This window comes from Pan paniscus, chromosome 2 (assembly GCF_029289425.2).
Source record: "Pan paniscus chromosome 2, NHGRI_mPanPan1-v2.0_pri, whole genome shotgun sequence".
Classification (NCBI taxonomy): domain Eukaryota; kingdom Metazoa; phylum Chordata; class Mammalia; order Primates; family Hominidae; genus Pan; species Pan paniscus.
The window spans coordinates 46,877,655-46,901,237 of NC_085926.1; the positions used below are offsets into that span (position 1 = coordinate 46,877,655).

The following is a 23,583-nucleotide window of genomic DNA, read 5'->3' on the forward strand; positions in this document are numbered from 1 at the left end:
CAGTTCCACAGAGAAGGCTCATGTCCTAAAGCCAGAACCTTGGAGATCTAGGGTCCACAACCACACCTGAAACCCAGCCTACAACGTCCCCGTCTCTAGCAGAATGGGCCACCCCTCCCATGCAGGGTCTCTGTCCTAGGGGAGCCACAGTCTAGCTCTGACTGGTGGAGTAGGGAGAGAGGCCGCCTGGGGCTGGGGAGAGTGGGGAAAGCAGTGCCAGCGGCATCAAATCTGGAGTGGCCCTGAGTTGGGGCTTGCCAAGGCCCAGTCTCTCTCACACTGAGGATCCCCAGAGGACCAGGGTGGGAGCCTCTCCAGCTACTCCATAGACTACTACAAGGCCTAGGTCTGGGGGAGGTCTTAAAAGGACTTTCTCAGACCCTGTCTCTATCACCCAAGGATCTTGAGATGACCAGCACTGACCATGGACTGGGCCAGGACTTGGCCGCAGAAGGCAGCCCTGAGTGTTTCCCACCCCTCCGGCCTCAACATGCCCAGCCCAACACAGGGGTTATTCATACATATTAAGTACCAGCTCTGCAGTCACCCTGTCTCCATCCTGTGGAGCCCAAATCCACTGCACCCTCAGACCTAGGAAATATCTGACACATTTCTGCCACACACAGGGGTTTACTTGTCTCTATTTCCAGATTTTTTTTTAGAAAGTTCAAAATATATACATATATACAGACATATGTACATCCACATGTGCAGACACAGGCAAGCCCAGAGTTGTTGCTGGTTCTGCCTCCATTCAGAATGGCAGGGGCCACCCAGGAGACAAGGAGCTGACCTCATCCATGGGGGTTTCAGACTTGACGGGCAGGGAGTCTCTGCTCAGAAGCCAAACTGGAGGTGATGGCAAGCCTAGCCCCCATCCCTGCCCAAGACCATCCCCCGCAGGACAGGCCTGATGGGCGAGTGGTGGGGCAGGGCATGCCTCAGTCGGAGTCACAGGTCTTTTGTTCGGTGGCAGCATCCACTGCAGAGGCTAGGCTGTCTTCCTGGCCTTTCAGCCTTTCACCTGGGATGGATGGCAGACAGAAGGGGTGGGGAGGGGCCCTGTGCTTGGGCCACCACCCAGTGGGCAGGACCCCACCTTCCCAGGCACTGCACTTACGGATCAGCTCGGCAATGGCCCTCTGAGTCCGCTTTTTTAGTTTCTCCAGCTTCTTGGCCACATCTCTCTTGAGGTCCCTGGAGCAGGGAGGCAGGGAGAAGCAGGAAGGTGAAGGCTGGCCTGATGTGGTATTGGGCCCCCTCCCCTCTTGCAGCCCTCTGGCATTAGGAGTCATGCTCGGTTGCTGGAGGGGGCTGCCCTGGGGAAGAGGCCAGGACATTCCCCTTCTGTACCCTCCGAAACCCAGCACAAACCATCATTCCCTGTCCCACTGAGGCAGGGGGACTAGCATCACAAACCCACCCAACACAAGGGACTGAGCTAAGGCAAAGGTGGATGGTTTCTCAGGGACCCTCTCTTGCTCTGGTCCTCTGGTCACCATCAGGGAGTGACTTGCTCCTGCCCACTGTGGGCCCTGCTCCTCCTCCAGCCACCGGCCCAGCCCCTCCACTGTGGGCACCCAGAAGTGCACAAGCACTCAGCCCATTGTCTCTGGCTCTGGGTTTCCCAGGACATATGCCCCATGCTTTTGTTTCATCAAATTAAAACAGCTGGTGTTAACCAAGAATCAGGCGAGAGGGATATAGCCCTACCTCCGGCTCAAGGTGAAGACAGACACAAGGCTCCTGGCCCACAGCACCCTCTCTCCCACTCTCTCTCAGCCTAGCAAGAAGGATGACGACCTCCATTTCACAGAGGAGGAAACCAGGGCCAGAGGGAACAAGCTATGGTGGTAGAACAGGAACAGAAAACTGTGTCTGCCCTTCCCTCCACCCCTGGCCCCCAAAGACAGCGGTTGGCCTTGCTCAAATGGGAGCTCTGGAGCAGATGGGCTCTCAACCTCTCAGGAGGGCCTTCATGAGGGGCCTGCTGCTCCCCACGCCTGAGCCCCACTCCATCACTCCCCTCTCATCCCACCACTTATGTCCTCCTCAGCACTGGTTTCCAACAGTAGCTATCTCGTGTAACTCTATGTCTGTACTGCCAGTCTCTGCACTGTGATGGCAAGAAGGGCCAAGCCCCAGGCCCATGCTGGCACCAAGAGTCCCCGAGTCAGCCTGCACCCGCCATGCACGGGCAACACTCACCAGTCAGGCTTCCGAGGAGCGAGGTTGGCCAGGTCCTGGGAAGGGAGGAGACACACATCAGGGTGGAGGGGCCACCCCAGGACAAGGGGGAGGGCAGGCTCGAGAAGGAGGGAAATGGGAGAAAGAGGAGGAGGAAGGAGAGGGACGAGAGCAAAAGGGCTGGTGGGAAGGGAATAAAGAAGTGACGAGAAGGAATAGGGGGCAGAGGGAGAGCAAGTGGCGAAGAGAAACAGGACACACAGAAGCAGCGAGGATGCCAGGGTGGTCCAGGCACTCACCACCTCCTCGATGACGGGCTCGGGCTTGGCGGCCTCCAGCTGCTCCTTCACCTTCTCCTCCACTAGAGGGTGCAATAAAACAGAGAAGGCCTGTGGAAAAGGCGCTGCCACTCGGCAGGGACACTGCCTACCATGGCCCCCAGGGAGAGACGGGACCCCAGGCTTCCTTGCTCCCACCTCTGTGTGGCCCCCAACCAGCCAGAGGTGAAGACCCTGCAAAGGCAGCTCTGGAGGAGGGGCCTGGGTTTCCCAGGATGAAGCATTCCCCACAGGCCAAGAATGGGACAGCAGGAGGCAGCCAGCCACAGTCATTCAGGAAGCATGGATGCTGACAATAACCACAAGACCAGAGAGCTGCCTGGATACATACAAAGTGAGGACTGGCTTCTCACATAATCCCAGGGCTCCTGGGCTCTGAGGATGTCCTCTGGGTCCCGGCCTAGCCAGAGCCACAGGTGGCTTTTCCTCCATCCCACCTCAGGTATATGCTCCCAAGACCAGGGCACAGGCACCTCCCAGCTCCTCCAAGCTACTGCCAGCATAGTGGGCCTCTGAGCAATCTGACTAGGAGGGTCCTGCCCCTTGGGGACAAATGGCAGAAGCACTAACAACTCTGGGCTCTGTGGGCTTCCTCCAACCCCTGGCATTCAGTGGGCCCATGAGTGCCCTCCTGCTCTGCCTCACCTCCCTCCAGATACAGATGAGAGTTGAGGGCTTCCCCTGAGCTGGGCAGTTCCTCACCTCTCTGTCCTGCCTACTGTCCCCCAGTGCACCATTACCCTACCAGGTGGGGCCCAAACTACAAAGCAAATCACGGGGAAGTGTCTGGATTTCAGGGATGAAGGAGGTGGGGAAGCAGACTGGGATGTGGCCAAATGGGCAACACTTTACTTTTTCCCAAGATAAACGTATTTATTCACTTGTTACTTATGCAATTCAAAAAAAGTTGATAACAAGGCCAGGCACAGTCGCTCACACCTGGAATCCCAGCACTTTGGGACGCCAAGGCGGGTGGATCACTTGAGGTCAGGAGGAGTTCAAGACCAGCCTGGCCGACATGGTGAAACCCTGTCTCTACTAAAAACACAAAAATTAGCCAGGCGCAGTGGCACACACCTGTAATCCCAGCTACTCAGGAGGCTGAGGTTACAGTGAGCTGAGATTATGCCACTGCACTCCAGCCTAGGCGACAGAGCGAGACTCCGTCTCAAAATAAAATAAAATAAAATAAAATAAATAACAAACATAAAGAATTAAAATGGGGACCCTCCATGGCAAGGGCCCAGGGATCCGCAGGACTAAGAAACTTCCTGGCATGAGTGGTGTGGACGGCCAGAAGCTCCTGGTGGCTGTGCTGTTCCCACGCCATGGCAAGAGTCTAGGCAAGCCCTGGGCCAGGCCCTCTCCCCTGCCTCAGTGCTCCACACTGCCCGTCCACTGCTGTGTGTGGCTGAATGACTGGCCCCTGTCTCTGACCCACCCAGGGCCCACAGGACCCATCACCCTGCCCTGCTGCCCAAGGGCCCCATGACCACATCCACTTCTCAGCCAGGAGTCCTCTGAGAGGATGTGGCCTTTTTCAAACCCCACTCAGATCCCTGGGAGGCCTCGGTCTCAGGGTGTGAGCAGGACTGAGAAGGCACAAGAGGCCTCTTCAGTGCCCCGACAGCCTCTGCTGCTGCCGAAGGCCGACTGTGTGCATCTGCCATGAGATAGTAACAAAGGGTCCTGCCTGCAGGCCCAACTCCTGTCCTGGTACTGCTGGTTATTCTCAGAGAGCAAAGCCTGCTGAGGTGGAGGGCGGCTGACAGTGCCAGGAAGCAGAGGTGGAGAGGGGCAGCTTGCTTACCTGCAACCGGTTTGGCCTGGGGCACCCTCCTCTTCTTCAGGTCCTCATCCTCCGGGACATAGTTCCGCAGCCTAAGTTCCCTGCAAGAATAGAGAGAACAAGCAGAGATGAAGTCAGTGTGTGACATGGTCTCATTCATTCATTCATTCATACAATTTGCATAGCCCGTGACTTCCTGACTTTCCTCTGCACTCTCTGGAGATAGCCTGGTAAGGAGGAGAAGCACAGAATGGAGTGTCATCAGGCAGGCCCCTTGGCACCGTCCCCTGCCACTTAGCGGGACTGGCTGCCCTCCAGAGGCCCTGTCTACTCTGTTGGAGTACGGTTCTCTTCCAGAGCTGGGCCAAGGACGCCTAGGGAGCATTCACAGGGTGTCTCTCCTGGATCATCCCATTTGACAGATAAGGGGACTGGAGGTCAGAGAGACTGTACCCTTTTCATAGGATCACACAGCAGTGGCTGCACATCTTAGCTCAAGGCAATGTATGACTCCCAGCCAGGGCTAAAGCTCCTAGGCTGAGTGATTCCCAAAAGAGAAGGCCAGTGGTCACCCACAAATTCCCCAAGTCTGGCCCCTCTTCAGAGCCTTCCTGCCCTGGGGCTCATGCCATGGAATACGCCTCAACTACTTAGAGAAAAGCATCTGGGTGTGCTGGGCCAGGGGCATGTGGCAGTGAGGAGTGACATGTGGACAGAGAAGCAGGTGCTGGAGGGCTCCAGAGGGGCGCGGCTGCCTACAGCTGTGGGAATGTGGAGGGGAGACACTCCAGGAGGAGGTGGCGCCTGGGCCTGCGATGACGCGGACAGGGTCAAGGCACAAAGCACACGAGAGGCTGACTCAGCTCCAAGACTGTTGAGAGTGGCCAGTGAGGGCTGTGGAAATAGGCATGACCATGTGCAAGGCTGGGAAGGCCACAGTCCACCAGGACAGCAGTGAGAACTGAACAGCCCCAAAGGCCTCCATGAAGAGAGAGGAGCCACAAGGGGCCAGAATCTCCCGGCGGGAGCTGCGGCTAGCTACTATGTTTTTATGTTCTTCCTGCCTCAGTCTTTTCAGGCAGGGGTGGCTGAACCAAGAACTCACTGGGGTCCTCTCTGGCTCAGGGGCTCATTAAATCCTAGCCCCACACACACAGAAGCAGGCTCCCAGGAAAATGTGTCCCTGGTAACTCCACAGGGCGGCAGGGCGAGAGGTCCTGGGGGCTGCAGGGTCTAAGAAAGGCAAGGCAGAGGCAGTGGGACAGACCCCTAGCCCCAGGGGATGCAGGAGTGGCCCCTCAGATGCCGGCCAGGTGAGACTAGGCCGCAGGTCCTCCTCCTTCCCCAGTACCTCTTTCGGTTCTTGACCACTGGTCCCTCAGAAAAGTCCTGGGCCTCTAAGGCAGGAAACAATTTCCCAACAGGCCTCCCACAGTCTGCCATCTCCCAAGCCCTCTGTCTGGACCAGGCAAAAGTGCTGCTGACTTCCTCAGGCCCTGCAAAAGCAAGCTTTCCCAGAGGCAGGGGTGTCTGTGGCTACACAGCTAGCAAGCGGCAGTGCTTTGGACTCAGGGGCTTTCAGATGCTATTCACTCTCCTATTCAAGGGCTCCACCTGCTTCCTGCCCCCAGCTTACTTACCATCTCCTTCCCTCCTGCCAGGGCCCCTGAGCCTGGAGCCTTGGGGCTGGGCTGAACCACTGCGGGGGATGGGGCAGTACCAGCATCACCTGTGTGGAAGAAGCCCACCTGCACTCCCAGAAGGCCCAGAGATACCCCACCCCGTCCCCCATCCTTGAACACCTGCCTCGGGCCTGGGGGTATATGTCAGGTCACAGAGGTACAGGGAGACAAAGTGGGGCATGACTGGGTGCAAAGGCTTTCGTTCACAACAGGCTGGGGAGAAATGAGGAAGAGAAACTGGGTGTGGGAAGAAAACTGCAGGGATTAGTAAGAAAAAAAACTGTCGCTTTCAGAAACGGTCTCCAGGGTTCTGTGAGAAATCAGTAGGAGAGAGGAGAGGCCACAGGGAACTGTACCCAGAACTCACAGCAGCAACACGCACCCATGCCTCCAGACCCACCCACTGCCCCAGGCTTCAGAAGGCCAACTGGAGGAGTGAACCAGAAGCAAGAGGCGGGAGCAGAGCCTTGCGCCCACTGTGCCCTGCCACCCCCAGAGCGGAGCACTGGCCAAGCAGCCAAGAACACTAGATCCCGACCACTATGGGAAGGTCTCATTCTGGGCCTCAGTTTCCACATTTAGAAACATTACGGCTGTATTGGGTGCATCCAGCTCTATCAAGCTGGGTCCACGCCCTCCCCAGACTCACTCTTGGAGGGCTAATCTGATGTGCAGCCACTGTTGTGTGATCGCGTGAAAATGGTGCAGTCTCTCTGACCTCCAGTCCCCTTAGCGTGGAGAGCTAAGAGACTTCCCCTCCCTAATGCCCACTTAACTGCCCACCCCCGGAATTCCACCACTACAAAAGGACAGGAGTCTCTGGGAGAGGTCAAGGAGCATGGCGGGGTTCAGCTTGGGGACCTGGCCTTTCCAACACAGGCCCAAGATTTAACCTCCCTTATAAAAGCAGGTGGATCACTTTAGGTCAGGAGTTTGAGCCCAGCCTGGCCAACAGGGCGAAACCCGGTCTCTACTAAAAATACAAAAATTAGGTGGGTGTGGTACCACATGCCTGTAATCTCAGCTATTCAGGAGGCTGAAGCAGGAGAATCGCTTGAACCGAGGAGGCAGAGGTTGCAGTGAGCTGAGATCGCACCACTGCACTCCAGCCTAGGCTGCAGACTGTCTCAAAAAAAAAAAATGTATATATATGTATTTTAAATGGCTTTAGAGAAGTACCAAGACAGCAAGGATTTCAGGGGCTGCAATCATGGAGATAAGGGAAGTACAACAAAGTGAGCCTGACATCACGTCCCTCTTTCCCCTTAAAGCATGTCTATTTACATGCAGCAGCTGAAAAGCTGAAAGACTGAGCAGAGCTTCCCATTAGGTTGATGCAAAAATAACTGTGGTTTTTGCCATTGAACATAGTGGCAGAAACCACAATTACTTTTGCACCAACCTCATATAATCTCATGGGCCTGGAGAGAAAAAAGAAAAAGTGTGTTTAAGCAGAAACTAAAACAGACTACTGACTTCTCAACTGAAACTATGGAAACCATAAGACCATGAAATGGTATCTCAGAAGTGTGGACAAAATAAATGTCACACAAAATTCTAAATCTAGTTAAGAAGCCTTCAAGAGAAAGACTTTTTCAGACAAAGAAAGGTTAGGAGAATCAGTTATCAGTGAATCCGTTATTCAAGAAATACTAAAAGGAATACTTCAGGCTAGAGGAAGATGATCTCAGACGGAAACATGGAATTGCAGGGAAAAAATAAAACGCCTCAGAAAGGGTAAATACAATGGCTTGTGTCTGTAATCCCAGCTACTTGGGAGGCTAAGGCAAGACGATTGCTTGAGCCAGGCGTTCAAGGCTGCAGAGAGCTATGATCACACTCTGCACTCCAGCCTAGGTGACAAAGCAAGACCCTGTCTCAAAAAAAAAAGCAGGGGGAAAAGAGAATTTAAATGAATATTGACTGTATAAAAGAGTAATAACAACTTATAGTATTTAAAATATAGCAACAATAGTGTAAAAGGCAGAGTGGCAAATAGCCTTAAAGTGTTCTAAGGTCCTAAGCACTGTAGAGGAAATGGTAAAAATACTACTATTTTCTATTAGACTTTGATAAGTTAAGGATGTATGTTGTTATGCCTGCGGAAATCACTAAAAGAAAGGGAAAACAGCATACAATTAACAAGTTATCAGAGGAAGAAAGTGGAATAATTAAAAGCAAAAAAATCCAAAAGGAGACAAGAATGGAGATAAAAAAGGAAAGTCAAGAAACAAATAGTAGGACAACAGGTTCACACACAAAGCAGGTCCAGGCTGCTATCCTAGGAGCTCCCATAGCCTTACAGTGTCCGGGGCCACCACAGCTCTTGGAGACTGGGCAGGGTGTGACGAGATGGTGCCAGCCAGACCAGTAGGGCGGGCCAACACCTAACACCTTGTCAGCTGGCCAGGAAATACTGAAGCAGCCTGCACTCACCAGCAGTCACTGGCATCTGGAAGCCACCTTTCTGAGGACCACTGGAGCCAAACAATGGTTCTGCCACCCCCATTTTAGAATGAGGAAGTTGCTAAGGGGAGAAGGTACTAGCTCTAGCTAAAAGAAAAGAAATAAAAACAACAAAAATGTTGACAGTGGTTATCTCTAGGACTGACTTTTTTTCAAGAGATGGGGGTCTTGGCTGGGCATGGTGGCTCACACCTGTAATTCCAACACTTTGGGAGGCCGAGGCGGGTGGATCACCTGAGGTCAGGAGTTCAAGAACAGTCTGGCCAACCAACATGGTGAAGCCCCATCTCTACTAAAAAAACAAAAATTAGCCAGATGTGGTGGCGGGTGCCTGTAATCCCAGCTACTCAGGAGGCTGAGGCAGGAGAATCACTTGAACCTGGGAGGCAGAGGTTGCAGTGAGCCGAGATGGTGCCACTGCACTCCAGCCTGGGCGAGAACAGCAAGACTCCATCTCAAAAAAAAAAAAAAAGAGAGAGATGGGGATCTCCCTGTGTTGCTCAGGCTGGACTTGATCTCCTGGGCTTAAGCAATCCTCCTGTCTCAGCCTCCTGAATAGCTGGGACTACAGGCATGAGCCACCATGTCCAGCTCTGAGTGATTTTTACTTGCTTCTTTGATTTTCTGTAGTTTCCAGAATTTCTAATCAGTATTCTTCCTACACAGAAACAACCAACGAAGTACTCAAAAACGTAAAGAGGAAACAGGCCAGAGGGGCCATAAGGCAGCAGAGGACTGTGGCAGGGTTCTGAGTCAGGCAGCACCAGCACCTCAGCTCTGCTGGTGGCCAGTCTCTGTGGCTTAGGGCCAGGCTGTCCCCTAGCCAAAGGGAAGCAGAGACCAAGCCATGCTTTTTTGGGGCTTTCTGCCCCAGAGTCTATGGGAAGGAGGGCAGCCCAGAAAGCCCAATGGCTTCTAAGACACTATCCTTTGCACCAAATGCCCTAGGCCACCCAAAGTCCACCCTATACCGGCAGCCAGTGTCTGGGTGGAGCTTTGCTGTCTCTCCACAGGAGCAGACACAGCAGCCACCTCAGTGCCTCCACTGGCCCTCCCTCTGACTCAGGGACCCCAGTGTCCCCAAAACAAGTCTAAGCTTCTTCACGCGGTCCTGGCCCCACAGCCTGCTCACCCCCTCAGCTACACACTTCCCTGTCCATCACGCTTAAAGAGCCAGCTCCAGGAGGTGGCCCTGTGGGCCCCTCCCAGTGTCCCTACTCACCCTGAGGCACAGTAACCGCCCTTCTCCTGGGCCCCCTTTGCCCCACTTGCCTCTCTACCCTCTCCACAGCAGGCCCCACTCCACGCATGTGGCCCTGTGTCGGCTGCATGTCTGTCTTTCACAGCCTGCCCTAAATGCACCAGGCAACTCCAGGAGGGGCTCAGCATACATTGCCTCAAGCTGGATAAAGGAATTCAGAAGGCACTCAAGAAAGAGCTTTATGGGTAGCCTGGGGCTCTCTGAGCCTTTCAATGACTTGAGAAGACATTTGGAAGCAAAGAAGTTGTGCCCAGCAGAGAGGGCAGGAATGTGGCTGGGCCGGGGCAGCCAACCCCTAAGCAACTTCTTTGTGGCAAAGCAACAGGGAATGCCAAGTTTGCATTCTATAGTTTCCTTCTAAAATGGGTAGCTGACCTTTTCTATTTACTTTACTCTGCTTCAGGCCAGCTGCAGGAGCCCGGGACATGGGCTGGCCAGGGAGGTTCAGGGGAAATCACCCCTAGGGTGCTTTTTCACATGTGCCACTGAGAGGAAGCAGGTGGAGAAAGTTGATGTTCTCTGTCAAGTATAGAACCAGAGTAGAGTTCTAGAATGGCGAAATGAAAGGAAGCTTTGAGATTATGAATCTGATCCAACCCCATCACTGGCAAACTGGCCTCAAAGCCTACACTGCTCATGGGGGTTTCATGGCCCCTGGTCCACTTCACTCACTCATGCTACCAGGCTTATCCTTTGGGGCGCTAGCCTCCCTTCTCATCCCTTATATCTTGAGGCTACTCCACATTCACCCGCTGCCCTGGGCCCCTGGAGGGAGGCAGAGTGGATAAGGACAGGACAGTCCCACATGGCCTGTTCCCTGAGAACAAGGTCCTCCACCTGGCCACCCTGGTCCCTCCTGGCCATACAGGCCCCATCAAGAGCCAGAGAGAGAACTGCTGTGAGGCACTCCTCCTAGTAACAGACCACAGGGAAGGCCACGCCCAGGATGCGCCTGCAGGCCTTGCAGAGGCCACCACTGACCAGAGAGACTGGCAACTTTGATCAAAGAACACTTTCATTTTTAATATTCAGAGTACAGAGACACTGGAGCTCTGCCAGGAAAACACACTCATGACACTCAGACATGCCCCTAATAATCCTCTGTTTGCTTTAGGCTCTGCACATAGAGACCTACCCCTTGTCCCCAATATAAATAACAAGGCTTCAGTTGCTGCTGCCAGAGGCCAGACTCGACAGAAGCATGAAAATGAGGGGAGAGGCAACTACCCCAAATGAGGTACACAACTGCTCTAGAGGCTGATCTGGTCTTTCTTTCAAGGGCCATTAAAATGTTCAAACCCCCTGACCCAGTAACCCTGCTCTGGGGAAATTATTCCATAGAAATAGTAACAAGACAGGAGCAAGCAAAACAAAGCATTCTATATACGCACGATCCTGGCAGCATAATTCATAATAGCTACAACACCTCTGGGATCTCTTCTGGCAGAGTGCCCTAGAGTGGCCTAAAGTACCACCAGGCTATGAGGGCAAAGGACAATTTAGTACAGGGATGTTTTTGTTTGGTGGCTGATATTTTTCTTTAGAACACTCAATGGCTGGCTTTGCAGCAAATGAGACTTTTAAAGAGCCCAGTGGCTTCCCCACTCGTGGGCAGAGGAGACTGTCCTCCAGCTGTCGCCCAGCAAGGCAACTGTGGCCCCAGCCTGAAGAACGGGTACAGTGTAAGGCAATAAAACCTCCCTTCCCTTCTCTTATCCAGCCCACCCCAAGCCTCCTGTCCTTCTGGCCACACAAAGAGGACAAGGTCTATTGGAGCACATGACACAAGAAGTGACCATGGGCAGGACAGGGCCACATCACAGCCCCAGGGGGTGGACAGGCCTCCAAGCAAGTCCTGGCAAATGCGTCCTCAGCGGGTTTCAGAAAAAGGAGTGGGAGCGCCTTTGTGCCCCGACCTGAAACCACAGGCCAGAAAGCATGAGATAACGCACCCTCCCCAGTAGGGGCAGCCTCCACACATGGCCTCTCAGAGGCCACCTCTCGAGACCACCCTTCCACAGACGAAGAGGGTGTCACTGACATTTTCTCAATGTGGAAAACAGTACAGAAAGATTATCCAAGGTGCCAGAGTTGAAGGAAGAGCCGGAGGCAGTATCCACACCCTGCTCTCTGGCCTAGGGGTGGACCTCACACCAGCTTCCTGCATGTGGCTCCTCAGGGACCAGCAACTGCAGTAGAGAAGCTACCTGACACAGTGACTGGGGCCTGGCCAGGGCTGCAGGTGGCTCTGCCAGGGCTCTGAGTGCTCAAGTGTTCCTCAAAGGAAAAACTCCTGCAGCCTACCCCACAGTGGAGTTCAGCCTACAGCATTATCCTGGAAACTCCCTCCCTCAACAGGAGCCCAGCCTCTCAGCTCTCCCCACTGCCAGGAGAAGCCTTCCTCAGCCCTAAAAATTACAATTTTAGGTCACAGGTCTTAGAGGCAGAAGGAGCTTCAGAAGTAGTACAGTCAAGCCCTTGCCTTAAAAACAAGGAGGCCGGAGAAGCCAGAGCTGGCTGGGGATGAGATCTGTATGGGAGCCCCCACCAAGACAGATCAACAGCTATGGCCACGTGTTGGCACCAAGGCCTACCCAAAGGCCCCTGAGGGATGGCTTATAAGCAGCCAACGGCTGTTCCAGGCAATGACCAGGGCTGAGTGTTAGTTAAAAGAGGCCCCTGCCCTGCCGGAGCTGCCATCGCATCTGCATCATGTGGTCTGCACCCACTTTCATCCCGGACGCTGCAGAACCTAACCAAGGTGCTCTACACTGACAAGTTTGAACTTTGCACCCATCCCACCTGAAAGCCCATAGCTAGTGGGTACTTAAGGCATTAGAAAAAACTGGTCTGCCAAAAGCAAAACAAAAAACCCCAAGACTGAAAAATAAATCATGGTACTCTCAAAGAAATATTAAGCTGCCATAATTTCATGAAAGTGTATTTACCAAAAGATAGTCATGACACGGCTCATCAAAAAATGTTACAAAACAGCATGATATGCACAGATACATGTTGATCTGTAGTTTCTAAGTTTTCTACAATCAAAAAATCTATAATTTATGTAAATATCAATTTAATTTTTTTTTTTTTTTGAGATGGAGTCTCGCTCTGTCGCCCACTGGAGTGCAGTGGAGCAATCTCGGCTCACTGCAAGCTCCGCCTCCCGGGTTCACTCCATTCTCCTGCCTCAGCCTCCCAAAGTGCTGGGATTACAGGCGTGAGCCACAGCACCTGGTCGTAAATATCAATTTAAATTTTAAAACAGGAGAGGAGTAAACGTTTATGGCAGATGAGCTAAGCCCCAAAGGGCCCATAAGGTGAGAACTGGATTGGTCACACTGGCCATGTGGGACCCAGATGTTGGGGGACAGGGGCCTGCATAGCCCACTGCCCCTCACCCTCCCAGGGCCCAATCTAGCCCACAGACCACTCTGGGAAAGTGGATGGTGCTCAACCCCATAAGGCTGCCCTGAGTGGCAAACTGCCAGCAGCTGCTGCACTCTGCCAAAGACTCTTTTCCCCACACAGGGAGGGGTCTCAGTGCCAGCTCCACTCCCTTTCAAAAGTTGGAGGATTTCAGCCAAGGAAATTTTAGCCAAGTCGCTTCACCTGCCTGGACTGTAGTTTCTTCACCTATAAATGCAGATCACATTAGTCCCAGAACAGAGGTGAAGACTTCATAAGAGGGGCTTTGGAAGCTGAGATCAGGACATACAAGATATCATGACTTAATGCACACAGAAAGGATTCAGCTGTGCTCCTACCCCACCCTACCCAGAAGGGAGGTGCCCAGTGCCAGCACACGGTGAGTCGGCTTCACCATCTTCCTTAAACCAGTTCTCTCTTGATTCACTCTCCTACATTCCCAGGCCTATTCCCAAGAAACAGGATCAGGAAAAACGAGGCAGTGGTGGGTCTCTGTGCTGCTGCTTCAGCAGGAGATGTCCACTGCCCATGACTGGGACATCACCAGATGTAGACATCCTCTACAGTGGGACTGAAAGAACTCAGGAGGCGTGATGGGAGCCGCCCTGGTTGGTACCACTAGGGTGGAGCAATGCATGCCAAATCAAGCTGATGTCATGGATCAAACAACCATGATCTGTGATACACCCTGGTGTGTGGAAACCATCAGTGGGGCCCAGCACACAGAGCAGAGAGGCCTGGCATTGGCTGGACTCAAGGGTTTGGGCACTGGGCCAGGGCTGGGCCTTAGCTGGGGTGGGAAGTCTCTCCACAAGAGGGTCATGCACACATTGAGCTGGGGAACAGATTTTCCATCTCTGAAGAAGGAAGGCTAGTGGCCTCATTGCTTTTGCAATATTTGACACCCAGCCCTGGTCAAACAACTATCTCTGATGGTGACTGACTTTTCCAGCTGTGTGCAGACCTCCATACAAAGCCACAGGGAGGTGGTGGCTGTGGAGGTTGGGAGGTCGGGACTTGCTTGTTCAGGCACTTTCTGGCATGGGAGGAGGCGAGTGCTCCTGGTTAAGTGCCTCCTCCCTTCTCCTCCCACCTGTCAGCCCCAACCCAACAGTCCATCCACCCCACAAGGCAGGGTGGCAATGGCTGTCAGCCACAAACGCTGCCCTAGACATGCCTCCATGGCACATATCAGCCAACCTCCCATCAGGAAGAACTGACGGAGAGCTTTAAAAAAAAAAAAAAAAAAAAGGCAGCTAAGCAGCTGACACTGACATGAATGCCCCTGAATGCCCTCTTCCATGGGCCAGCTTTCCAGGGCACATCTTATCTGGGCAGTACACAGGGGGCTAGGGGAAGGGAGCTGCCTTAGGGATGAGTCATCCATGCCTCTACAGAGTTAGCTACAAGAGGGCTGGCAGAGACAGGGAAGAGTCAGCCCAGAGAAGTAGGGCCCATCTAGGGGTAGGAATGCATCCTTTCTTCCCACAGAGCCTGGGCTGGTGGAGCTGCTGGAGCTCACTCCCACCCAATGGGGATTTGGTTGTATGGGGATAGGACAGGATTTATCCTAGGAGAATAATACAAATTTTAAAAAGGAATCTGGATCTATAGATTCAATGCAATTCTATCAAAATCCCAGCAAGCTTTTTCTAATAGATATTAACAAGCTAACTATAAAATGCATAAGGAAAGGCAAAGGAACTGTTAGAATAGCTAACATAATTCTGAAAAGGTCTCCTCAGGCAGTGGGGCAGGAACACAGGCAGGCAGGCGGGTGGCTCTTCAAGATGGCTGGTGAGGGGCAAGGTCCTGGGGTGGCTCCCTCCAATCCTGCTGGATTTTCATTTACTTAGCCACAAACCCTGGCCCTACAGTGTATCTGATTAGACAAATGAATCTGCAAAATGAGGCCACTCAGCTTATTTCCAAGGACTATCTAATGCAGCAAATAAGCGAGGCTCTACAAAATCATTCCTAATCACAAACTTCTAAGTCACATTTCCTTATTTCTGCTCCTATCCATTGCCTCACATTTCCCCCAACTGTTGCCTTATTTGCAAAGCTGGCACACGCTTTATGTAAAAGTTACTTCTGCCTTTTCGAGGTATGTCCAGAGTCCTTTCACTCTCTCGGGAGGACCTCACGGTGCCTTCCTTCTGCCCAGAGCCCCAGCACTAGCTGGGCAAACAGGTATGGCATTTGCTCTGTTCATTAGGTGAAGCAAGTTTTATTTCATTTTTTTCCACCTTTGGTTGAAGATTCTGCGGCTCACTGAGGCAATGTGACTTGCCCAGGGTTAGAAAATTAACTGGCAGGGCTTGGCCTCAAACCCGGGAACTGCTTCCAAAGCTTGACCTTGCTCCATCTGTCTATGTCCTTTCATTTCAGGGACTGCTGCTGAACCAAGAATCTTCTCAACATGTGTTCTTTCCCTAAGTCCCTAAATTAAAACAGAAAAAAAAAATTTAAAGCATGATGAACTAGCTACATCAATATATGGAACTGACCACCAGGCAGGGGACACTGAGTGACCTGGAGAGTAACTGAGGCAGATGGACCCTGCTCTCTGCCAGCTAATGGGACATAGGGAGCCGAGACACTCACAGGCAGCAGGCCCTGGGGTCATTCAGTCATTAGAGTTCAGAGCTGAGTGGCAGTGTGGGATGGAATGACTCAGGGAGGAATCCTGGTCAGGGCATAAGAGGAGAAACTAGGGAACAAGGGGAAGAGGAGGGTGCCCCCTCCATCTCTCTGTAGGGCCTGGGTCAGGGACGCATCAGAGACAACTCAGTCTTTCCCATCCAGGTTGGGCCCTTGGTCTCAGATGCAGATCTGTGTAACTCCCTTGGCGTCACTCCTGAGATGGTGAGGGGGTCAGACTGGAAGGGGCCCCCAGGGACACTGTGTAAAGGAGAGTTGGGGTGATGTCTCTTCATGCCTCCCCAACAAGAGGCTATAGCACCCACCCTTTCACACTGCAGATTCATGCCTCTGGACCTTTGCCACCCAAACCCTACCATCTGGATTCCAGACTTAAAAGGTATGTTCTCCATAAGGTCTTATCCCACTGAAGGCAGGACAGTGTTAGCTGAAAGCACCCCTGAGTGGGCACCACACTCCTCTCAGCACACTCCAGAATGGCTGGTGCTGGTGGGGCTTCACACCTGGCACCTGGGCTCAACCCAGAGTGACCCTGACTGAAGTAGGCTGTTCTCACCTCCCAGCAGCCAAGGAAGAAGGATGCTCACTGGCGAATGGCCTCAGGGGTCATCTCTCCAATGGACTGGAAGGTCACTTCTTTCTCTCCAGTGGCAAAGGAGGCTGTAGCAGGGGCTATGGCCTAGGGGGTTCTCTGGAATCAGCTCCCAATCCATAAGCATCCTGTGTAAGAGCCCCTTTCCAGACTTGGGGTACAAATAAAAGCAAGATCCCCTGGGATGGACACGGCCTCTGCTGCATCCTGCTCTTCCTGGAAAGTCCATCATCCCCAATCCCTGGACCCTGCAGTCTAAAGTCACATCCACATAGGTCTGGCCCTGTGTTAGGCAACCAATGTTCTAATCTGCCTTCCTAAATAACCTGAGCAAGCCCTCTGCTCTGGATCTGTTAAAGTCAGAAGAGTCTGTTTTTCTCTGGGCCCTACAAATACAGGCACAACTCCTTGCTAAGGCTAGGCTTCCTGGCAACCAAGGGAGTGACCGAGTAGCAGGCCCTGCCAGGTACAGGATGCTAGAAGTCCACCTGCCCAAAGTCTCTAGAAGGACAGCCCCGAAAGCCAAGCTCTCAACGACTGGGAGGCAAACCTGTTCCACCATGCTCCACTGCCTCAAAAGAGGCCAGATTAGAGCAAAGCAGAAGAATATGATGAGCTGAAGCAGAACCCAATTCAATGTCCAGCATGGTTGGTCCCTGGGCTGCGGTGAGAAAACAAACAGGGCCCTGCACCTGCCCAGCTCACTGGGCTCAGGACAGGGCCTCAGAGCAGGTCTTGTGCTCCACTACAAATGACCTGTAAGACCTAACAGGAAGCAGGTCCTCACATGGCAGGGCCTCTTTTATCTAGAACTCACTGACAGGAGCCTGGAACTGCACATGCCCTTTGGTTTTTTTCCCACAGTTTTCATTATGATATATCTCAGGCACACAGAAAAGTCCGGAGAATAACCTAACACATATACTCACCTCCTGCAGAGTCAATAAAAGTAATGTTTTGCCATATTCCAGACAGGTTTGTTCCCCTCCTGTTGTTTTTTGTTTGTTTGTTTTTGTTTTTGTTTTTTGTTACAACAAAATCACACATCATTGGCCAGGCCCAGTGGCTCACACCTGTAATTCCAACACTTTGGGAGGCTGAAGTGGGTGGACTGCCTGAGCTCAGGAGTTTGAGACCAGCCTGGGCAACCTGGTGAAACCATGTTGTTTTTGTACCAAAAATTAGCTGGGTATGGTGGTGCGCACCTGTGGTCCCAGCTTCTTGGGAGGCTGAGTGGGGAAGATCGCTTGAGCTTGGGAGCCACGTGGAGGTTGCAGTGAACTGAGATAGCGCCACTGCACTCCAGCCTGGGTGACAGAGCGAGACCCCATCTCAAAAAAAAGAAAAGAAAAAATCACACATCATAGAGCCTTCCCCTAATCCTGTTTCCTCCTTGCTTCCCCAGACATCAATCGGAGGCATCACTCCTCATGTATGTGTTTACACTTCTGCTTTCGCTTTCTTGGCAGCACCTGACACTGTATCACACACCTGCTTCTTTGTTAACAGCCTGTCTCCTTCCAGAAAATGTCAGCTCCATGAGGGTAGGGGCTGTACTTTGTCTGCTGTTGCCTTCCAGGGGCCCACAATGGTGCCCTGCACAGAGCAGACAACCAATAAAGTCAGTACTTGCCAACTGAGTAACACACATATATCATTTTGTGTTCCTAAATTTGATATAAATGTTCCTGCCCTGTATGCCTCAGTTCTGAAACCTGCTTTTTTCCTTCACTCAACACCATGTTTGAGATTCACAACCACATGGTTCAACATTCAAGCCTCTTACTGTATGACCCACCCACCCACCTGCTAAACCAGTGACCCTTCTTTCTCATCGAGGAGGGGGAGGGGTGGGGATCAGAGAAAACACCACCAGCTAATCAAAGCCCAGAAACTGGAACTCAGGCTCCAGCCAGAGTTCCAGTTTTTGAAAAACTAAGAATAAACCAGAAGACCAAAGGGCCTGTAATATGTAGTTACCACAGAATGGGGGAAACTGTGCCAGCACCCACCCATAAAGCCACATATGTTGGGGTCACCTGGCAAAGGAGCAACTAACTGGCCTTCGTCTTCCCATCACCAGCCAGGGACCTTCAAGAGCTGGGGGCTGAGGCCCAACAAAAAGCCCCAGGCCCAGTGCCAGCAGACCCACTCACCGTTTAGCATCACCAGCCTCTAAGCATAGAGCTGGTAGCATGTCTGAACCCGAGTAGGGGGCATGGACTCTGCAGGGCTCTCAGGATGGTGTGTGAAAACACTTTGTAAGTCGTGTCTGTGATTGCTCCTGATTACAAAGGCAGAGATGAGGCGCGCATGTGGGGAGGTTCTACTCATACTGGTGAAGGTGAAAAAAGGCTGTGGCATTAGGAAAGCCTGCTCTGGTGTGGCTGCCCAGCTTCCTCTAAAGAGCATTCCCTCCCCTCCCGCTCCCCCTGGGCAAAGCAGAGCCTAAGCCCATCAAGATCTACACCCCCCTGTGCCTGAAGGAAGCTGCTCAGAGCAAAGGAAATCAAGGCAACCTGTCCAGAAAGACACACAGTCGGGCCCCAGGAAGAGAGCCCCATCTCAGGGCTAGGCATGGGAGGGAGGACATGAGACCTCTGGAACTGCTGACACGGGAGTGGTAGTCAGACACTCTGCTCACAAAGATCAGCAGCACAGCTTTGCCTCGCTCACCCCACACACTGGTTCCGGCAACAGTTTCCAGGCTCCAGATTTTTGGGAGGCAAAGCAGCATCTGAGGCTCTGTGGAGGTTGCAGCCCTCAAGACTGCGGGGGAAGACCTTGTGCCTGCAATCACGAGGGAAGGGTACCCAAGACCCTCACGTGTGCTGTGTTTAGGCAACTTAAGTGGACCCAACCAGATGACAGTATTCGACAAAATAAGATAAATACTACAGAGGGAAATGAAGCCAGAGGGGCACAGACAACGAGAAAGGCGCCCTTTGAGCCGAACTCTATGTGAAGACCCAGACATCGAAGGTATAGGAGAGATGAGAAGGACCTCCAGGCTGAGAGGACGGACAAAAGACTGGTCAGGAAATGCTGAGTGGCCAGGGTTGGCAAGGGCCAACCACAAAGGGCTCTGGCTAGAGGGAAACCAGAGGAGGTTGGATGAGGCTAGATGGTCCAGGCAGAGCTTCACATGCCAAGTGCAGAAGGGGCACTTACTCAGCAGGCAATGGAGAACCACGCCACGAAAGGTGTATGAGAAGGGTAAAAAGGCATAATGTAAGGGCTAGAAAGAAAATGCTGGGGGCTGAGTAACAGCCAAATGGAAAATGAGGGAAAGGAGGCAGAGAAAGCCTCGACAAGGGCCTTCTGAGATGTTGAGATTTTAAGGTCTGAACAGGACAGCCATGGGCAGAAAGAAGAGGGGAGGGAACAGGGCAGACACTGAACAGAGTTGGGAGGACCCAGAGACTGGGAGACCGATGAGTGCTGGAGGAGAGAGCAGACCCTGGAGCTGCACACGGGCATTACCTGTGCTTCTCGCCTTCTCCCTCCTCTTCTCTGAGATGCTTGGTCTTTGGCTCCCCATCTTCCTTGTCCTGCAAAGAAAGGGAGAAAACCACCAGCTCAGTTGAAAGCTCCTACTTCCAGTCCACGTGGCCCAGGGAGCTAAAGAACAGGACATCTCAGAAGGGGGGCACCTGGCAGGGCCCAGCTTGGTGTCCCAGACTCCAAGCAGGGTACACGCCTGCTGCATCTCATAGGCACAACTGGAGCCTCATTGCCTGTGCAGAATTTAAAAATCCGTAACTCTTGGCCGGGCGCGGTGGCTCATGCCTGTAATCCCAGCACTTCAGGAGGCCGAGGTGGGCGGATCTCGAGGTCAGGAGATCACAACCATCCTGGCTAACACAGTGAAACCCCATCTCTACTAAAAACACAAAAAAAAATTAGCTGGGCGTGGTAGTGGGCGCCTGTAGTCCCAGCTATTCGGGAGGCTGAGGCAGGAGAATGGCACAAACCTGGGAGGCGGAGCTTGCCGTGAGCTGAGATCGCGCCACTGCACTCCAGCCTGGGCGACAGAGCAAGACTCCATCTCAAAAAAAAAAAAAAGCAACAAAAAAAGTCCGTAACTCCAGCCCAGTCCCAGGTACCTGGTAGCCCTTAGAGAACACTCACAGAAAGAGCTGGATGGCTTTAGGTGGTGAGAAATGCAGCCACTTGGTGCCATGGAGGGGCCATGCTGGCAGGCCAGCAGTCACCTTCATGGGTCTAGACAGAACCACCTGCTAAGCTAAGAAAGACTGGGGGAAGAAGTTACCAGCAACCAGGGCAGGATGAGAGCTCAGGCCTCCTGAGACACCTTTCAGGCCAGAGTCCTCTCCAGAAATACCTATTTGATTCGCTTTAGAAGTAACATGAACTAGGACCAGGCTTGCAACAAGATTCACTGCCTAGGCCTATGCTATATTCAGGGAGACAGAGGCAAGGGGAATTAGTCTGAAGTTTCCATGAAAATTTTCTTAATCTGGTTCTTTTGACTTCCCACCAACTGCACCTCTTTTTGAAGTCTAGAGAGTCATGTTCATCTCAACCTTGACATGTTATGCTTGTTCTCGGGTGCACTGGGGGCCACAACAGAAGGAAACTGCCATACTGCTTCCACCTGAAGCAGAAAATATCTTCCTGGACTTTCTCCTTTATTATGTGATTACCTCTGTTAGGTCAGCCTGCCTGTGGACAAACTGACGCAGGGCGTGTGTGCACATGCGCAAATTCGTGTGACCACACCTGGGGCCCAGGGCATGGACTGAGAGGCCCCAAGACAGAGCCGTCGTGGGTCTCCCTGCATGCCAGGGTTGGCACTCCAGAAGGTGACAATGCTCACTTCACTATGGCAGCGTCCTGCCTTCGACTCTTGCAGGGCAGTGTTCTGAGAGAGATCTGTGAGCTCCTTCCATTGGGAGCCTGCTCTGGTGGACACAGAATGCGCTGGAGCCTGCATATAAATTATAAGTGAAACAGCTACTTGAACTACCTTTCCTAGACATTTATTTATGCCATTGACAACTGCCTTCCTAAGAATGGTATTTGCTTTATGTGGAGACTGCAGGCATCAACCAGACCCTGCCATTCCTTGGCCACACAACCTCCGGGGAGCAGACTACCAAAACCAGGTTGGAGGCCTGGCCCAGAGAAAGGCTTCTGTCATGTGAACAGATCAACATGCCCCCCACCCCAACTCAGGGCAGCTCATCTCATGGCAACGAGGCAGCGAGAACAAAATAACTGACCAAGTGACAGCAGCTACACGAGAGAGGTCAATATGGAACGTGGTTCTTGGGCGATGGGTGAGAGGTTTCCTACTGAGAGATGGGCTGGGCAGAATTGGGTGATACAGCATAGGGGGACAGAAGTGGGAAGGGCATTCCCGGTGGGAAGCAGAGCTTAAACAAAGGCAGGGTGTGGTCTGAAGAGCATGCAGGTGACTGGGGTTGGGGGAGGGGGTGACAATGATTGCCAGGTAAGAGGGTCAAGGCAGGCAATGGCCGAACACAGAGGGCTCTGGCCGGTGTTCTTAAGCAATGGAGAAACCGAGGAGAGACTGGAGAGAGTTCACTGACCTCTGCTGGGGAAGGCAGGCCCTGGGGTGGACAGGCAGATGCTTGGTGATGGCCAAAGAGGGAAGGGAGAACAGAGTATAAATGCTTCACTGAGAAACAAGTCAGGATTCTCCAAATGGCTCCCAGGGCTGCAGGGACCTGGACGGGGCTTCCACACGGGCCCTGCTGACACATGCAGCCCTCCCTGACTAAAGACTAGCCGATGAAGCAAGCCAGAGCCTGCAAATTCTAGCAAAAAATTCCTTCCCAACTCCCAACCAGCGGACACCCTGAAGGCTACTCCCTGCAGTGCCTACCTCAGGGGAAGGAGCGGCAGACACCTGCCCTGGGTAAGGGCAGAGAAGGAAAAGCAGAAAGGGCTCTTCTTTCCCCACACTGGGCTAGTGGGGCAAGACCCCCAGCCACAAAGACGACTCCTTTCCACAGGGGTTCTGTTAACCCGAACCACCTGGCAGAAGCAGGTGGGGACTACGGGAAAGTGTCCAGCCTTTGGGAGGAGTGCTTTGCAAATACCATGCCCTTTCTCAGCTCTCAAGCAAGGTCAAACAGCTGCCACCACCCTCCTGGAGCCCCAGAGACATTCAAGTGCCTCAGCAAAGGCCAAGTTATTCATTAATAAATGAGAAAACACCCAACTATCTAAATGACTTTTAAAAATGCCCAGCAATCTGGTGGGTGGGGGGCAGCACTAGCTCTGCAGACAGCATGAGGTTAAAAATGACCCCAGCCTGGGATGCTGTGCAAAGAGCAGGGGCTCAAAAAAGATAAAGATCCACATCTGTGGCAGGAGCAGGTGAACAAATGAACAGGCCACACAAGTGGGGGAGATAAGGTGTACCTCAGCCTTCCTGACAAAGAGTGATTCATAAATAGGACAATGGGCATTCACGGGAAGGAAAATCGCTTTTGGTGACACTGGCCTGAATCACAAGATAAGGCCCTTTGCTGCCCGGGATAGTGGAGGGAAGCGCAGACCACTTGAAGCTCACCCCTACCTGAGAGACTCAAAGAGCCTCAGACCTGGAGGGCTCGCAGGATCACCCATTCTAGGTCCTCAATGTAACCCATGGGAAAACTTGGGAAATGGCAGTCAGGGAAAAGGAAAAGATTTGTCCAAAGTCACAGAACCCATCAGCGGTAGCTGCAAGTCTGGATCCAGGTCGTCCTGATGCCTGGCCCTCGTTCTTGCCAAGGAGACGAGAGAGAGGCTATCAAGAGTGGAAGAGTGGCGCTGAGTTTCTAAAGAGCTCTGATTCTACCCGCCTCTCCTGCGCTCCCCACACAGTTCAGACCTGGTCCCATGTGCTCAGATGCGGCCACAGCCAGCCCAAGTCCAAGCCTAGGCCCTGCTGGACACTCAGTAGGAAAGCAGGCAAGGCCCTAGGTGCACAGCCTCCCCAGGAATTTAGAGACACTTCGCTCACCCTGAGACCTTTAAATCAGACTCAATGCCTCACCACCCCCACTCCCCACTCAATACCCTTCCCAAATCTTGCCATCTTCTCCCTCCTTCCCAATCCATAGTCTCGTCTACCACCTCCTTAGCTCCCCACCACAACCAAGCCCCCAGCCATTCCCCTCCACCCCTGCCTGCCAGCC

The 23,583-nt window shown here is 52.8% G+C and overlaps 1 protein-coding gene across 6 annotated transcripts in view; it reads right to left on the bottom strand.

The window, feature by feature from the left end:
- Positions 1 to 625: 625 nt before the first annotated feature.
- Positions 626 to 23,583, bottom strand: part of CCDC12 (coiled-coil domain containing 12) — a 57,713-nt gene continuing 34,755 nt past the window's right edge. For 4 of the 6 annotated variants that reach the window (XM_063602290.1, XM_063602288.1, XM_063602289.1 and 1 more), the window contains 5 exons: positions 19,892 to 19,959; positions 4,336 to 4,415; positions 2,487 to 2,548; positions 2,209 to 2,243; positions 626 to 1,197 (listed from right to left, as the gene is read on the bottom strand). In XM_063602290.1, coding sequence (XP_063458360.1) covers positions 942 to 1,197; positions 2,209 to 2,243; positions 2,487 to 2,548; positions 4,336 to 4,415; positions 19,892 to 19,959 — 501 coding nt within the window. In that variant the 3' untranslated portion in view covers positions 626 to 941. The remainder of the gene's footprint in view (positions 1,198 to 2,208; positions 2,244 to 2,486; positions 2,549 to 4,335; positions 4,416 to 19,891; positions 19,960 to 23,583) is intronic. The other 2 variants (XM_063602291.1, XM_008971794.4) reach the window with 1 other exon arrangement.